The following is a 17,846-nucleotide window of genomic DNA, read 5'->3' as shown; positions in this document are numbered from 1 at the left end:
TGGCATTTGTTACATACTTCCACTCTATTTCTGCTGCAGAAGTGGCAGCACAGTAGCATTGAAACCAACAGCAGCAAGATTGCAGTAACTGCTTCCGGAAGCTGCAGCAGAGGGAGAGGAGAAGCGGAGCCATCCCACCAGCCCTTTGGAAAGACGACGGCTTCTTTTTTCTTCTTCTCCCCTTCTCTTTCCCCATGGTCTCGTGCCTGGTTAGATTGCAAGCACACAGGCCAGGAGCATCTTGTTCAACTGATTGCTTGGGAGTTGCTGCGTGGTCGGTTTTTTGGCCAAGCTAAAATACTTCAAATAAGTACTTTTTTAAACTTCCATTTGCATCCCATTTTTGTTTATCAGCACCCAGTGAGGACAAGACATTTACACTGTAACACCCAGATCCCAGTGACGCTTCAGTTCAAGCAGCAGTCCACTTGCTATATTGCAAAGCTGGCAGTGCGTTACCATGACAGCTGCAGAGCAGAGCATTCCCATCTCTCATTTCTGTGGAATGCTGCTGGTTCTGGCAAGACGTATCCAAGGGCCTGTGCAGAAAAGAAAACATGATAAGTTCTTCAATATGGGCTCCATTCAAAAGGCAACTAATTCTTACAGGTGGGGGGAGAGTTACCAACATGAAGTACAGGCAGTCCCCAAGTTATGAACATCTGAGTTACAAACAACCCATACTTACGAACAAACTGCCATAAACTCTATTAATTTTTTTAAATTACTGTGGAAAATTGTCATTGTTATACAGAGAGGGAGGAAGCAAAAAGGGATAGGAGGAGGCCTGCAAAGCATGCCTTCTGTCCCACTCATCTGGATAGGAAAATCTCCTTGCTCCAGAGGGGGCACTGATGAGTTGGGGTGGGCTAGAAATATTCATAATTTTTCCATTTTCATGGGGGTCCTGTGCCCCTAAGTCCTGGCAAATGTGGAGGGCTGACTGTATGTGATCCGACTTGCATACAAATTCAACTTAAAGACAAATTTCTGCTTTCTTGGGGACAGAACTCATTCATAACCCAGGGACTGCCTGTACTGCTCTGAGCACATTTTGCAAGCGTTTGAAGTAGAATAAAGGGTTTTCAGTGCTGTGCCAGTTTCAGTTATGTCTGTTGAAAAAATAGTGGGGTGGTTGTAAATCTTCATGAAAAAAATGAAATGGGACTTCCAGCACAGGCTTTAGCAGGGACACCCTCCAGAACAGGAAGTATACAGGAGTTTGTAAAACATTATCATGGCTATTAATCTACAGAAATGAATTTTGTGCACTGTAACATGTAGAACTCAATTTAAAAGTGATGTCTGAGATATGTTAGTTTGGATATTTTCATTAAACAAGCCAATTATGTTTACTCTGAAGTAAGTTCCACTAAGTTCAGTGGGGCTTACACCCTAGAAAGTGTGTTCAGGATCGTAGTCTAAGACTAGTGCACTGGCATTCACTAGTAACTACTTGGAAACATGAGCATGAGAGAAAAGTTGACCAGACAGATGGATGGAAGACTCTAGAATTTCTCATATGAAATGCAGCTGATTGGCCTGCTCGCAAACCCATATTTCACCACGACATTTCCTTGGCCAGAATGATAAAAATACACTTGTCCATATAAGAGCTGCTTTAGTGCTCATCTCACCAGCACTGTGCTCTCCAGTAGTTTTGGACTAAATTATGGCTATGGCTGCTGGGAACTGAGATCTAAAGCAGCTGGGGCACACCAGGTTGGTGAAAACTGTTTTGGAGAAGTCAGCACATCAAGAATTTGGAAGGAGAAATACAGCGGCGGAGGCAAAAATGTAAGGAAAAAATTTTACCACCTAGTCCTTTTTAAATATCAGCTATATATAATAACGAATAAAATCCAGCCCTCAGCACTGTTAAAAATGCTGACATGCTATTTAGATAAGCTTCCTCATACTTTCAGCCTACATGTGGGATGGGATCACATTTATCCATCTGACATGCCTCATACAGAACAGACCATATAGGGCCATACAGGGATACGATCTTTCCACAGAGGCCCAGTGGAGACACAGGGGGAGTTTGGGCAAACAGTTTGCCTGTACATGCAGGACTTTTGTTTTTCCCTTTGGGGCGGAAGCAAAGAAATCAGGAAGTCTTTAATTCACAATAGTTTCCTGTTTCCTTTGAACTGAGAAACTACGATTAACAGTTTCAGGGCAAGCTAAGATATTAAATCATGGTTTGAGTTGACTTAATAACCTGCGTTTGTTCCAAAAAGCATAGTTTTCCATTTTTGAATGAAACAATACCTACAGTTGACTGAAGACTGGCTGCATGTACAGGCAAAAAGCTCAGTCAAATCTCAGTCCAAAGATCCTACTTGCACCCATCCATCCAAAGGTCATCTATTCTGGAGAACACTGAGTGAGTAAGACTTAAATGAAAAATGTATCAGGGATATACACAGGCTATGCCTGCACATAACACTAAGCAATGGTACCATTCATGTTAATCATGGTTGTTGCTTTGAACTGACTTGCATATCAGCATAGGATTGCTTTCCCTCTTTCTGGTTTGCTTCTCTCCCTCTCATTTTGCCAGCCTTCAGACTGGTTTCAGTATCAGGCTGTTCCTGCTATCTTGGAGTGTACAGTAGCATAAACAAGCCAGGGATAACCATGGCTCTGGGTTTGGACTTCAAAACAAACCATGGCTTAAATAAGCCAGGGTGCATAATCCAATTAAAAACTGTGGACTCTATTTGTGGTCTGCAGCTGATTAATGAACCATCATTTTTATACAGAGATCAGTCTCAAAACAGTAACAAGACAGATTTCAGGAAACTCCACTGTGGCTTAGCATTAGGCACAAACCAGGTCACAATGTGGTTAAAGGCAAACAACCAGTGCAGGAGTTGAGATGCCTGGAGTTTACTCACTGGGATCCATGACGGTAACTGTGGATGGTGGTAGAACAGCACGAATCCTCACAGCTGACTTGAAGTTTACGCAAGCTACTCTCACATTCTTTAAGATCAGGTTTAGTTTTGGATGCCGCTGACTCAGTTTGCGCAGCCATGGAAGAAATCAATGCTGACTGTTGCTGGAGACTTTCATTTGGTTGTGGAATTGAAATACCACCCGCTGAAACCTCCCTGAAACTTGAAAGCTGTCGCTGATTCCCGGTTAGCTGTGTGGCAGAAGTTCCTCCTGCTGAACTCAGATGTGTAGAGCTCACATTCAAAGAATTGTGTAGAGCTGAAGTTGAGGAAAGAGCTGCCCATTCTGGCCAATGCTGCGCTGTGTTGATTTGGACACAGGGTCCACCCTTATCAAGTGGAAAGGAAAGTACATTTTGGCAAGCAGAATCATGCATGGTGGTTTTGTGATCTTGAAACACTTCTAAGCTATGCCATTACAGATTTCAAAATGTGTAAGTATGCATGGGTTTGGGTACCACAATCACTAATTTACTTTAATTTTTCTTTTTAGTGGTCTACCACAAGCAAAAACTCTTTTATGGATATTCATAAACTCAGGGAAGGTGGGTTGTAAGTTTTAAGGAATTTAATTTAAATTTAAAATGTGCATCCCATTCTGTCCTGAAATATGACTCCACACATTTAGGAAAATGAATTTTAGAAGATGACTTGTACTGAACCATGTTTAGGGCTTGACTTTGGACCTGGACTTTTATTCATTGAATTTATACACCTGCCAAATGGCAAATGTTCCATCGCACACTACACAGAGAAGGACCTAGATTCTACTGGTGGGCACCATCGTGGTAACTTCAACAAGAACAAGATACAGAGAAAAGGGCATTCCTGGAGATGCACAAGGTCAAATCTTCTGTTCCAGTCATGAGACTGGAGGTGCCAAGATTTGTCCATAATCTGACGACCACAGTGTTCTCTCAGCATGAATCTAATTGTACACCACATTCACCATTCACATCCACCATCTACACTGAGGAAGGCTCAGAATGTGGCAACACATAAAACGGCCATCATTGTGGTGGCACCAACATTGTTATCTTTTCAGTATCTGCTACTCTCAGATGTTTGACAGCACATTATGAGATTTTAATCAGGTCTTAAATTTTTCTTGAGGCTGAATGTTTGAAAGTGCTTTTTAGATATATGCGTGCCTCTCTCTGTACTGTACTTTTATCTGTATATGGCTTTTATACTATATTTTTAAGCTTTAAACTTTGTAAAGTTTATAAATAGCTTTGGCTATCGGATGGTATAAGCACTGTAAGAAATGAATGGAGACTGAACATTAATGTCGAGGAACTGTTCCCCAGTACAAAATACTACAAACATACCAGTGTGCTACTTAGAAGGGATTGGCGTATAGATGGCCCCTTCTGGGATGAAGATGATGTCTGAGAGAGCTGATCCAGTTTCTGTTGTAGTTCTTGCAGCTCAAGGAGGTCATTTTCTTTCTTTTTCATGAACTCTTTGTCTTCATCCTCTGAATGCATCAAAATGCACGTTGCAGAAAGCAAATCATGTAACATTAGTTTGGGGCTTGTTTGTCAGTTGAACAGTGTGATGAATGAACCCACACATGTGGGTTGTATAAAGATTAAGCAAACAATAGTTAACCCAGCATTAACCATGGGTTAACCACTGGCTGTTTAGCCCCTAAACAAACCAGTGGTCCTGGTCTGGTTGCACAACCTACAAAAGCACTGAACAAGGGTTGTGTGTGAAAGTGAAAAAGGCAGACAGCATATCTACTCGTGCCTGAAAACATATTTGTTTTTAAATTGATGGAGTATCACTGCACACCAGCCAGATCAAACAGTCTTTCTACTCTAGAACTTTAGACTTTGCTTAGCAAAAAACTAACCAGATCAAGCTTTCCCTAAGCTGGTGCCCCTGCCCTTTCCGCTCCTTAGTTTGCTAGCTGTGCAGAAGGAGCTGGGTGTGTAGCAGTGGGGACGAGTGTTCCAATGTCAGAAGGGCACAGAATGCTCTCTGCACGGCTATCCAAACTTAAGGAGCTGTCTGTGGTGCTGAATCCAACTGGTCGACACCACCCACCTCTACTGCTGGACAGGCTTATGGGTGAAAAGTTGATTGGGAGGAAGTCCCCAAAACCCGAGTGTTGGAGAGCCAAGAGGCAAATTCCTTCATAAAGACATGGAAAGAACCTGAGAATTAACAAAACTCTAACGTGGAAGGAACTGGCAGGTAAGTCAACCTTTAGTTGCAAGTTAGGATGCAAGGAGAGGCACCTTATGCAACAGCCCCACAACCCCCTTCTTCTCAATACTTGCTGAAGTCGTGTCTTCTGAAAACATTTTATGTTAATGTTCTTTAGGTGGACTTTTAGGATTTGGATTTAAGCTTGTATGCAAGATGACATTTTAGCCTGGTGCTAGGCATCGTTCAAAAGGAAAAGAGGTTGGTCTAGATTAAGTTAGTTGCACTTTTGTAACATGGAAATGAATGGTCAAAATTAACCCCTGTTGATTTCAGTGGGACAAAAGTGCAATGAACACAGCACAATCCAACCCAGGGTGTGCTTATTGGATACAGAATCTATTTTAAATGTTTTGAAACTGCACCTTTAGATGGTGGAACAGGGCCAATGGGAAGCCTAAACTGTAATTACCCCATTCCTTGTGCCTCTTCAGACGTTCAGCCTTCTTCAAATAAGCTTTGGCTCTTACTTCTTCAAAGCACAGTTCAGAACCTTCACAATAGAGGAGGTTCTTAGCATACATAGCCTTCTGCTCAAGGAGACCATTAGATGAAGATGTTGGCAGGACTTCTGATTTGGAAATGGTGGTTATATATTTAGGCTGTTCTCTGCAAAGAAAAACATGGTGATTCCTGTAAGATCCTTATCAGCAGCATCCTTTGCCCAGAGGTACCCAAAATAAAAAAGGCAGCATTTAAACACAAGCAGACATTCTATTCAAACAGCCAGCAAATAAATACCAACCATCAGTCAGTCCATAATTGATAACCCCAGATAAGACCGATATCTGAGTTAATGACAGAATGAAGAATACATTTTGCTGGACATGTGCTTCGCATGAACAAACAATACCCTGCTAAGATTGCAATTAACTGAATTTCACTAGGTGGTTGGAGGAGGAGAGGGAGACCAAAAAGAGACCTAGTCAAACATTCCAGAACGACCAAGAAGTATCAACCTTGAATGGAACGATAAAGAAACCGTTGCTGCAGATCAAACACTATGGAAGGCGCAATAGCCCAATGTGCCCCACAGGGGACATGAGGAGGAGAGGGGGGAGGAGAGGGCAGGGGAAAGCAGCAGCAGCAACCACCCATAAAGAAGCACTAAGCTGACTCCGGCACTCCGGCTACAAAGCTTCCTGGATGAGCCTGGCTCATTGTCTCCATCTATTAGCCTGACCCATTTCACTGGACTATGGTGAGGACAAAAAGGGCAGGAAGGACATTTTGAAGGATGGTTAAAAATGTAATAGATTCAAATTTTTTTAAAGGGCAGGGACCACAGCGAAAGCCTTGCTTTACTAAGGGTTACACATGGACTAAGATGTCTCTTCAGGTTCTCAGGACCCAAACCATTTAGGAATGTACTTTGAGTTAGCCCTTGCAAAGCACTGAACCTACTTAACACAATTAAAGAGAGTGCTTTTGAAAATAGACACTTACATGTTTTCTTGTCTTCGACTAGCCAGGGGTGGTGGCTCAGAATTGTCTGGTTTCTAGAAAAAATGAAAGTTAACACTGAGGGTTCTTCTAGTGTAGGAACAAATACCTGCAACATTGGGGAGTGGGGAGGGGGAAAAGAAAGCCTAAAGCAGGGGACTGCAAGCTTTTGGGACCTCTGGGCACATGTGGAAATGTGCAACACTCCTGTGGCACCTCCACAAAAAGAAACCCACAGAGGCTATGTCTAGCCATGAGATGGCTACCACCATGAGGGCCTTGCTGGTCAAAAGGCAAATTATTCATCCAAGAGGCCAAGTACAAACAAGGCAAGGAACTGTACTCCAAACTAATTCACATATTGGACCACACAGATACACAATAAGCTACTAATTCAAGGTTGCAATCCTATGCATGTTCAAATTCAACTCAGGGAGAATTACTTCCATGTAGGCCTACACTGGAATACTCTACTTACCCTTCTCACTCTAACACACACACACACCTTCCTCCAGCCTCAAAGAAAAGGGAAATACCAACCTCAGAACCAAAAGAAAAAGGTTTTCTGTACCTTGGTCCCAGTCTCAGCAGCTCCATTCCCCACCTGGTACTCCTAACTCCTCCTCTGCCCTTAGAGTTCCACAGGGGAAGCTGTGTGTGTGCAGGTGAAGAATGAGAGAAGGGGCTAGGAAAGGGGAGAAAACAAGCACCCTAGGGACAGAAATGGAGTTGGAAATAGTGAAAGAAAGAGCAAGGCTAGAGACTAGGAGGCGAAGAATCAACAAACTAAAATGATGGAAAGAGAGAAAAGGCAAGGCTAAAAGCTGGGAGACGAAGAAACAGCAAACAGGTTTTGCGGGTGGGGGAGAAATACAAAGGCAGAGGGTGGAAGGGAGGGGGAACTGGGAAGGCAAAGGTAAAAAGAAGAGAGAATAAGCAAGGCTAGGGGCTAGGATGGGGGAGAAACAGCAAAGTGGGAGGAATGGAATAGCAAGGCTAGAAGCCGAGAGTGGAAACAGCAAGATAAAAGGATGAGTGGAAGCAAAAGAGCAGGAATCAGACTAAGGGAACAAAAGAGGGCACAGAAGAAAGGAGAAGAAGAAGATTGGGTCGGGCCAGGAAGCAACTCTTTCCCTCTCTTCCCACTTGCCGATCAGCTTGCATATTCATGAACAGGAATCAGAACTTGGCACTCTGAGGTTTTTCAGATTTTAAAAAGTAAAAAAAAAATGGACAGGACAAGGAATAAAGAGTTTGGCAGGGACAATGCTGCCCACAAATACCATGTTAGGAACCTCTGCATTAAAGGCTGTCCCCCAAGCCTTAAGCCTGGATGGTATCTCCATTGTACATTTGCATGAAGCCATACATTTTGAAGGCACTGCAGCACCTATAAAAGTATTCATTATTAGGGATAGAAATGTAGAAAAGAGCCATTATAGCTCAATAAAAGGGCTCAAGCAGGACCATTCAACATGTCCCTTGACAACAAGCTTAAACAGGTTGGAGGATTTAGGACCAAGCTCAATCATAAGCTTAAGACTAAATGTATAATTCCAGTAGACTGGAAAAGGCCAGTAGTGATAATCCATCAAGGGTTTGTTATTATGTTGCCTGATATTAACTGGTTTTATGTTTTAATTGCATTCAGATTTAACAAGAAAAAGGCTCCAGTTACAATAATATGAACCTGTCTGATCGCCATTTATATCAAAAATTTCAACGCAGGTGGACACAAGGAGAAATCAGACCCCCACCCCCGTACCATCCCACTGTCATATGTCTCAGTCTGACTAAGTCTGACTAATATTTGTAGATACCTGGTTTGGAAAAACACAAGCTGACCCATCTTTAGAAGCCATTTGATTGGACAGCTGGCGATCAAGTGGCTGCAAGACATCAACTACGGAAAAAAAACAATCATTAGATAAGTAAACAATAGGCACTGATGAACAGAAAGAAGTTGTAACCTTCACAAATTTAAGGTCTAGACCAGCCTTCCCCATCCTGGGGCTCTTCAAGATTTGGGATCATAATTTCCAGGATTCCTGACTACTGGCCATGTGGACTGGGGCTGATAGGAGATGAAGCCCAAAACATCTGGAGGGCACCATGTTGAGGCAGGTTGATCGAAATCATGGGTGCTCAAACTACGGCCCAGGGGCCGGCCCGCCATGCCCATTTGGACCCGCCACGCCCATACCCACCGCTGCCTACCTCACCCCACGTGTGGGGAAGCAGCGGTTTGCCTCGCCTTGCCTCACCTCCCCTCACCACACATGTCCACCCATGCCTCGCCTCCCCCCGCCTCAGCATGCGCGCCCACATGCACCACCCCCACACCGGCCCGCACGCACCACCAGCACCACCTTTCCAGCCCGCGTCCAGCACCAGCAGCTTTCAACTGGCCCCCTGGTGGAAAAATGTGAGGACCCCTGATCTAAATCCACATTCACAAGACAATTAAAGGTAAATAAGCTGATTTCTAGAATATGGCATCCATTTCTTGATATTCAGATTTGCAGTGTAGAATGAACCAAAAGAAAAATACCACTTCAAAGAAACAGAGATTTAGATTACAATCTGTTCTCTCTCACTGATTGCTTGCTTAAAGCTGAAAGGAGACTAGAAGAGATTGGCAAAAAGTAAGCTTCTATATAGCAACCCCCCGTCCAACCCTCCACCATCCCCACCATAGGGAGTTAATCCAACCCCTCTGCAGAGTCTGGGCCCAGTCCTCACACCTCTCTACAAGGACAATAATGCCAATGCACCTCAGTGGCCCCTAGAAAAGAGCACAAGTAACTGCAGAATTATGCAATTCTCCTTCTGTAAAATCCTTAACTTGAGATCCGGTAACTGCATTTGGGTGCAGCTTATTTTTCCTCCCTGATCCAACCTTATTCTCTAATCTTCCTCTTGACAAGCTCTCATTTAGCTAGTTCTTTTCCCCTGTCCAATACATTTTGTCCCAGTCTTGTCCTGGCTCTGCCCTTTTTGGTCCTATACACTGAAGATCAGCAAGCTCTGCCTCCAAATGTGGCTATGGGGTGAACATGGTGACCATATAATTACAGCAACTCAGGAGAGATCAGTAGACTAGAGAACCCAGCCCTTTGTTTTGGGATATAGCCATTGTCAATCCACATTGAAATGTGTCACCAGCAGGCAGCTGGTGCAGTGAAGGAAGCTGTCTCTTCCTATGATCAGGGCCTGCCATAGATAATATATAGGGCTAAACATAGAGGTCTTCGGGTGAGAGACAGATATCCAGGCAAGGTCATAGACTTCAGCAGGGTTAAGACACACACTATGGGACATCTATCCATGACAAGCTGTGCTATCTGTGAGCACCAGATTGCGTATCAAACTGCAACACAGGTGTTGCTCTGTCATGCAAATCTGGCAATTATAAGTTGTGGGATGGTTAAACAACCCTACCCTTGGATACCATGGACTATGCAAGGGTAGTTTAACCCTTACACAACTCATGCTTGCTGGGTTTGCTCAACATGAGAACCCCAAGTAGGAGCTGCATATTCAAAATGGCAACCACATACCCCATGGCCTCACTGTGTGTTAAATAAACAACAGTAGGGTCTCACAGCATGTGAACAGCCTTGAGAGTTGCAGAATTACTGGTAAGCATCTGGTCTTCAATACCATCTCACAATCATGCTGCACCCCAAGAGATCTCAAGTTAACTTCATTCTTTTGGTCAAATACAAGGAAATATTGTACACTATTAGACAGAATCATCCAATTTTCACTTTCCTGTATCAGCTCTCCACTACTATGTCTCAATATACATCAAGGGTAGCAGAACATGTTGTACTTTCTACAAGTTCTGGACTACAACTCCCACAATCCCATGCAATTCCTCTGGTTAGGGATGATGGGAGCTGTACCATTCAGAGGTTTGGTCTACCAGATGGTCTATATTCTGAAGCGCTACATTAAAGAAGTTCAACACCAGCAGTCAAAAACCAAGTCTCCAGCCATAAACAGCTTAGTCCCCCAGGTCCTGTATATCAACATAAAAGTCAAAAGAAAATAATATGTAGAAATAGGCTCTGCTATATATTTGAGATCTCTAGTTACAAGGAAGGCTGAAAAAGAAATAAAATCAAACAGAACCACAAGGGTTAGCTCAGTTTTGGCATTTTCTGTGAAGAAAATATACCTCAAGTTTGCTTTCAGGAATTCAGAAGTGTCTAGTTAATTTGCTTAAACAATTCTTAGATTATTACATTTCAATACATCTATGAAGCAGAATTAGACCCACCTTGATTTGAAATTGGATTGTGAGGCCAGCAACTCTGTAACAGTCTAAGGATGAAGAAAAAAGATAATAATGAACACTATTTAAAAAAAAGAAGGTCAAACGTTCTTGTATTAAATAAGACTTAAAGTGCAATCCTAGACAAGTCTGGACAGTACAAAGGCCTACAAAAACTCCTCTGGCTGGGGCAAGCCACGGGTTGAGGGTTTTCTTCTGCCTAAACATGCCAGGATTGCACTGCTAACAACCTGAACAGAAATAAAATGTTCCTTGCATTAAGGACAGCTTATAAATGTGTCACAAATATGAAGAAGCCAATGGCAACGTGTCACTGAAAAACTCGCCAGTTGCTGCCAGCATGTTGCTCGCCAGTCCACATGCCGGTCGTTATCCACGAGGCTTTCACTCTTACATCCCACTTTCCATTTCACCACTGGCACAATGAACGGAGCATTAGCAGCTTTTATGCTCTGAAAAGCACATATTTACCTTGGTGATTCTTTGTAGATGAGTTCACACTTAGCAGACGATACTGGAGGACTGAAACATCTCAGGAGGAGACCTAGTCTTCCCTAGCTAGCTACCACAAGCAGTGACACAAGACCTACAGACCCGTTTCTCTATGGCTGGTGATGTATTGCCACCATTTTTTCTATTTTATCACACAACCCTAGACATGTTTAAGCAGAAAAAGCCCATGCCAGGGGTTGTGGGACCTTCTTCAGTCTACACAAGCATCGCAACTTACTTGCCAGTTCTTTTTCAAACTTCCAGTTTCTTGGCATTCATTTCCACCTGTTTTAGCATCTGAGGCTGCAATCCTATGAATACTTACCTAGGAGTCAGTCCTAGTTAACACTGTGGGACTTACTTCCAAGTAGGCATACAGAGAACTACACTGTTAAGAGGAAAAGGCACTGAAATTGTTCTTTTGACAGAATATAGAAGAAAGAGGCTAAGCAAAGTTGGAGAAGCTGAAGGTTGAGAAGATGAAAAAAGCTCTGTCTTGGTGGATTTTAACCAGCCACTTTTCAAATGACCAGCCATTTCCTGAGGTGGATTGAGCAGGAAAGGGTGGCAGGCATATTCCAGACCAAACTCTTTCAGGCTCCTCCTCTTGCCTGCAAGAGGAGCAGCTAAGCCCAAAAGTTCTGTTCATAACAAACCATGGCTTATTATTATGCCTCAATGGGGATCGAGTAACAATAGAAGGATGTGGGGCACCCAAGGGAGGAAAGGCGTTTGACGTCAAGATACTTAGCTTCAGCAAGGGGCATCACAGAAGCCATTTCCAGATGGAGAATACACACCAAGTGTCTCAACTGCTAGACGCCAGCCAAATTAAAGCTCCCAAGCAATACTACTCAAGAGTTTCTGGGGAGATGGGAAAACCACAATCTAAGAAAACCTTCACCACCATCCGCCATTCTAGCAGGCGATGCTGATGGAGATGAGCGAGGAAAGCAAGGCCTTTTCACTAGTTTGGTGGACTGACTCAAACGTTTCTTCCTCTTCCCTCCCCATGCCTTTTATGCACCACCCTTCTTCAGTATATTATGGAATATAAACATCACATAAAGACAACACAATATTCTTGTCCTGGGCACTATCTTTTAACCAGCTACTATTTATGATATCGTGAATATACCTGACCTCAAAACTATCTATACATTAAAGCCCATACATAGACGTACCTGTTTTGCTGATGTAAGGTTTCAACGGGCTGTGCTTCATTGCAAATACCCTTCTGAATAACAGCATTTGCATGAGACAAATGTCCTTGTATGACAAGCTGCTGAGCCCAAGCAACATATAGAATGGATGAATGGTTACCAATTCCTTGGTTGTACAAAAAGTCAAAAAACTGACTTGGGTTATCAATGAAGGTGGCCTAGAGAAGACACAAACATAAGGTCTTTAAGGCACTAATTTAAAAAAAAGTAAACTCAACTATGATAATGCTCTGATATAAACAAGAAGAAAGCAAGTAGCAACATGATCAAAATGCAGATTATAGAGCTGGAAAAAGTAGATAAAAGGAAAATGATCAAAGGAAAAATAACCTGATAAGGAAAGATTGCAGCACCTGGGGCTTTTTAGTTTAGGGGGAAAAGTACCAGTAAGGGGGTAGAGAACAAAGATCTTTCTCATTACGCATGATATGGAAAAAATGACAAGGGAGATGCTTTTCTCCCTCTCCCATCATACCAAAACCTAGGATAGGCCAATGAAGCTGAATGGTGGGAGATACAGGACAGATAAGGAAGCACCTGTTCACACAGTGCATAGTTGAATTATGGGATTTGGTACAAGATGTGGTGATGATCACCAACTTTGTTTTAAAAGGGCACTAAAAGGAAAGCTGTCCCCCATTTCTGCTACCCTCGGTATCAGAGCAGCATACCTATGAACACCAGTGGCAGGGGAACATGGGCAAGACAGTGAGGTTGCCTTTGTATCCTATTTGCAGGTTTCCACAGGCAGCTAGATGCAATGACATGTTGCACTAGATCAGGGGTCTCACACTCGCGGCCCGCGGGCCAATTGCCGGGACGGGGGGGGGGCACGGGGGAGGGGCCCTGCGGCCTTCAAAGCGCCCACCACCCCCACAGTGGTGGAATACTTGATGCGGCCCAGCCTCACCCAGACTCTACTTCCAGCGGCCCCCAGGAAAGTTGAGTTTGAGACCCCTGCACTAGATGGACCTGTCCTCTGATCCAGCGGGGCTCATCTTATGGTCTCATCAATCTGCCCTTCCACAGAATTTCATGGGTAACAGCAAGAAATGGGAGGGCCCCTTCAGTACCAACACCCTGTGTTTGGAATCCTCTCCTCAAAACAGTATGACAATTGCCAGCTCTTGTTAAAAGCCTATTTATTGAACCAAATTTGCTGATTCTAATGTCTAGATTGTGGCTTTGTTGCACAGGTTTTTTTTTTTTGTTTTCCTCGTATTTGTATTGTTCTGCTTTTTGCACTGCTGTAAACTTCTCAGAGAGCTTCAACTATGTGGTGTTATAGAAAGGAAATAACAATAGACTTGGTTGTATAGCAAGTTATAATTTCAAGTATAACTTTGATGCATTTTGTGCACCATCCTGAAATTTATTGATAAAGCCCCATATATGAATATTTTAACTTTGGCCACCTAATGAGAAGGAAGAACTCCCTGAAGAAGAGCCTAATGCTGGGAACAATTGACAGCAAAAGAAGAAGGGGACGGCACAGGATGAGGTGGCTAGATGGAGTCACTGAAGCAGTTGGTGTGAGCTTAGGTGGACTCCGGGGGATGGTGGAGGACAGGAAGGCCTGGAGGAATGTTGTCCATGGGGTTGCGATGGGTCAGGCGCGACTTCGCAAATAACATACCGAAATAAAGTAGACAAATTAATGGAGAATAAGGTCATGAATAACTAGTAGTCATGAGGAGTGCATATTGCTTACCGTATCAGAAGCAAAGTGCTTCTCACTAGCAGTTGCTGGGAACATGAGGGGCTGGGGCAGCTGCCCTCGTGTCCCAAAGACCTCTGACTGTTCCCTGTGGGAGCAAAATTCTGGACCAGGGAGGCCCTGGGCCTGATCCAGCAGGGCTCTTTTTATGTTTTGCACTTTAATGAATGCCAGGAAGAGGTATTTCATAATAGGGCAGACCATCATTTATTTTACAGAATCCAGATTCTGAATTGGGTGACGGCTGCTCCCATTGACTCATCCCCATATGAGCCAAGAGGCAGGAAAAGGTTTTTTACTCTCTTCCTCAAACTTAGTTGCTCACTCCCCTGTGCAATACAGAAATATTTATTTTATTTCTATGCCACCCAATATCAAAGCTTTCTGGAAGGTTCACAAAGAGGCAAGCAGATGTGAAGATCTGAATATATATGAAAACTTTAAGCACACAGAGACACGTTTGTCTGTCTGTGACACTGTGCGTGAGGATAGAGGGTCCAGTCGCAGATGGTCCAACTGAGTGGTGGAACAAACATGCTGCACACACAAGATTCAACCTCTGTTATCACCGGTGAACAGGATCTCTACCACCAGATGCAGAAGACCACAGCTCAAGACCATGGACAGCCACTGCCACCCTCAACGGGCAATACTGCTTTAAAAAAACCCTTTGAAAATTCCAGTAGATGATACTAGCTCTGATTTAATATCAGGCAGTTTCTGAAGGCAAAAAGAATTACGCCACAGGAGCAGTACAGGGGTGCCATAGGAGATGTGGGTTCTTTCTGTGCTCCATGATAGAGTCTGTGTTACAACTGAGCAGGGTGTGTAACCTACAACCAGGAGAAAACAGCAGAGACATGTAAAGGAGACCGGATGGACAACACTGAGAGGATGAGATAGGGAGAAGACTGCAGGAAACCCTAAAATGAAATTTGCAACTAGTTTAAATACAAAACTGGATTAAGTGGATTCCCATTACCTATGAATAAACCATCTTATGAGATTTAAAAAATACATCCAAGGAAAACTCTGCATGTTTCTTTTTAATGTAACTTGTTTCTAACCCATTAAAAGCATAAAACATATGTACAGAGAACATAAAACCATTTACTAATTCACTGTTTAGCATCTGCTAAGGCTTTGTACATTTTGCCCCTGCCCTTTGTACGTACAAATTTCACACAGCAGCTGATGAGTCTTGTGTCGTGGTGGTACCTCTCATAATTTAAAAAGGTTTTCACAAGGCGCTCCAGCAACTGCAAGAGGTAGTTTTGCCTTTCCTCTGTTTCTGGCATCTCTTCCACCCACTGAAAATATCTAAATATGAGATGAGCTTGTCAGTTGTCTGTCCTACAGTAAGTTCAGAATTGAAACAAACAGGGTCAATGAAAAGACCAACCTATACCAAGGATCAAGTGGGTCATCACCACTGTAGTTCTGTATGCAAGCTTCAAACATTCTGGGAAGCAAACCAGATAATGCCTCATTAGTGAAATCCATATTGCCTACTGAACACGAGAAAAGAGTACAGTAACATTAGGGTCAGACCAAAGTGACTTCCAGAGCCTCCCAAAGATAGAAATCTGTATTCCGCCCACCCACCTTGGAGTAATACTGGACAGGATGCAGGGGATTTTGACTGGGCAAAGGACATGGGAGATTTTAAAAATCCTTTTGGCACAGCAGCTCCAGTTCAGGCCACCTGAGTTCAAGACCTAAGTTTGGGTCCCCACATCTCATCTGTCATGAGACTCATCCTCATGGAAAATATTTTCTCTGACTGGACGATGAAGCCAAAGTGGCTGCTTTCACATGTAATGCTAAGCCAGGATTTAATGTTACATCTGAGACTCTCTGCAGGATAAAATGGAGCTTTGGTTCACTCTCCCCACTTCCATGCAGCCAGGAGGAAAAATAATCCATGGCCCAGTGAAGAATTTAGCTCATTAAGGAAGCTTAATGATAAATTAACTTGTGATATTAAAATTAAAAGGTTACATAGATAATAACAATTTGGAAGATATTTGGGGACCATTTATTGAGTACATGCTAATAAAAGGGAAAAGATGTGAACAATCACCAGACGCACTGCAATTTTGGAAGGGTGACAGAATCTCTTGCAAGAGCAAATGGCTCAGCAGGTATCCAATGGTCCTGGCGGTAGGATGCACAGTTTTGTTATGTTATGTTATAAAGGTAAAGGTTTCCCCATGACATTAAAGTCCAGTCATGTCTGACTCTTGGGGGCGGTGCTCATCTCCATTTCCTAGCCAAGGGAGCCAGTGTATGTCCATACACAGTCTCTGTGGACATACGGCCAGCATGACTAAGCACCCAGGTGCACGGAATGCTGTTACCTTCCCACCGAAGTGGTACCTTTTTATCTACTTGCATTTTCATGCTTTCGAACTGCAAGGTTGGCAAGAGCTGGGATGGAGCAACGAGAGCTCACCCCATTGTGCAGATTTGAACCGGTGACCTTTCCATCAACCAGCACAGCAGTTTAAACCACTGCGCCACCTGCATCCCTATATTATATTATATTGGATTATGATTCTAATTGTATCTTTTCTTTTTTAGTAGTATTGCAATTCCTTTTCGTAAAATGTAATAAAAAAACTAAAAAGGTAAGTTGAAGCCATACTGTCTTCTGTTTGGTGATTTTAAGAGATCTGATCACATGATTCAATCTTGCCCTGCAGCATAATGCTACACATATTTACTTAGAAACCATTTTCAGTTGTGCACACTTCCTAGAACCTGTGTTTAGGATGGCAGCTATTAAGTGTTGAGCTCTCTTAGTGGAAGAAAAATGGAACGCAATGTTTGTTTTTAAATTAATGCATGCGTATTATAAAGATTATACATACTATGTCCTATAAAATAGTTGCATATAGTGCATATATCAGAAGGGACTAATTTACGCTTCCCCGCCCTTCCCCCCTCCTCCGTTCTGTCCTATTTGGATACTGACAGGCAAGGATCGCACTTTTGTGCGTGAGCAAAGAGCAGTTCTCATTGGCATGGACTCTGGGCATGTGCAGTGAACACTTGTTTCCTCCCCCCTCCCCCCGCCACCTGTCATCTCGCGCCCAACTGTTTCCAGGCTGGCTCGAGTATCTTAGGATCCTTCCGTCAAACGTGCCCTAAAGCCGCGGAGGATGGAACTGCCTCAGCCCTCCAAGGACTCACTGTGCGCGCGCGAAGGGGTTCATGGCGGCCTCCGCGACAGGCGCTGCCGATGCGGCCACGTCCACCATAACTGGCTGGTTGGCAGGAAAAATTCAAATTGCCCCGCGCAGCCGCACGGGCGCCCTGGCCTCTCCACTATTGGTCGGCGTCGTCGGCAGAAGAGCCAATCAGAACGAAGGACAACTTAGGCTTTCGGTCTACTGAGGGCAAAAAGTGGAGAGGAACATGCTATAGAGATAAAGGCGGGGTGGGGGGGAGGAAAGCTAAGCGCTATGGATTGCTTTCATTTCCGGTTT

The 17,846-nt window shown here is 43.5% G+C and overlaps 1 protein-coding gene across 1 annotated transcript in view; it reads right to left on the bottom strand.

Moving 5' to 3' along the window:
• Positions 1-17,632, bottom strand: part of BUB1 (BUB1 mitotic checkpoint serine/threonine kinase) — a 30,400-nt gene extending 12,768 nt beyond the window's left edge. The window contains exons 1-11 of the mRNA XM_044428973.1: positions 17,551-17,632; positions 15,758-15,817; positions 15,531-15,675; positions 12,600-12,796; positions 10,909-10,952; positions 8,444-8,526; positions 6,627-6,679; positions 5,593-5,789; positions 4,295-4,443; positions 2,904-3,292; positions 460-539 (exon numbers count right to left, since the gene is read on the bottom strand). Of these exons, the coding sequence (XP_044284908.1) occupies positions 460-539; positions 2,904-3,292; positions 4,295-4,443; positions 5,593-5,789; positions 6,627-6,679; positions 8,444-8,526; positions 10,909-10,952; positions 12,600-12,796; positions 15,531-15,675; positions 15,758-15,817; positions 17,551-17,618 (1,465 nt within the window). The 5' untranslated portion in view covers positions 17,619-17,632. The remainder of the gene's footprint in view (positions 1-459; positions 540-2,903; positions 3,293-4,294; positions 4,444-5,592; positions 5,790-6,626; positions 6,680-8,443; positions 8,527-10,908; positions 10,953-12,599; positions 12,797-15,530; positions 15,676-15,757; positions 15,818-17,550) is intronic.
• Between the last annotated feature and the right edge of the window lie 214 nt (positions 17,633-17,846).

The sequence above is a fragment of the Varanus komodoensis genome, unplaced genomic scaffold (genome assembly GCF_004798865.1).
Source record: "Varanus komodoensis strain SLA01 unplaced genomic scaffold, ASM479886v1 scaffold2, whole genome shotgun sequence".
NCBI classification, from domain to species: Eukaryota; Metazoa; Chordata; class Lepidosauria; order Squamata; family Varanidae; genus Varanus; species Varanus komodoensis.
This window is presented reverse-complemented; position numbering and strand designations above follow the sequence as displayed.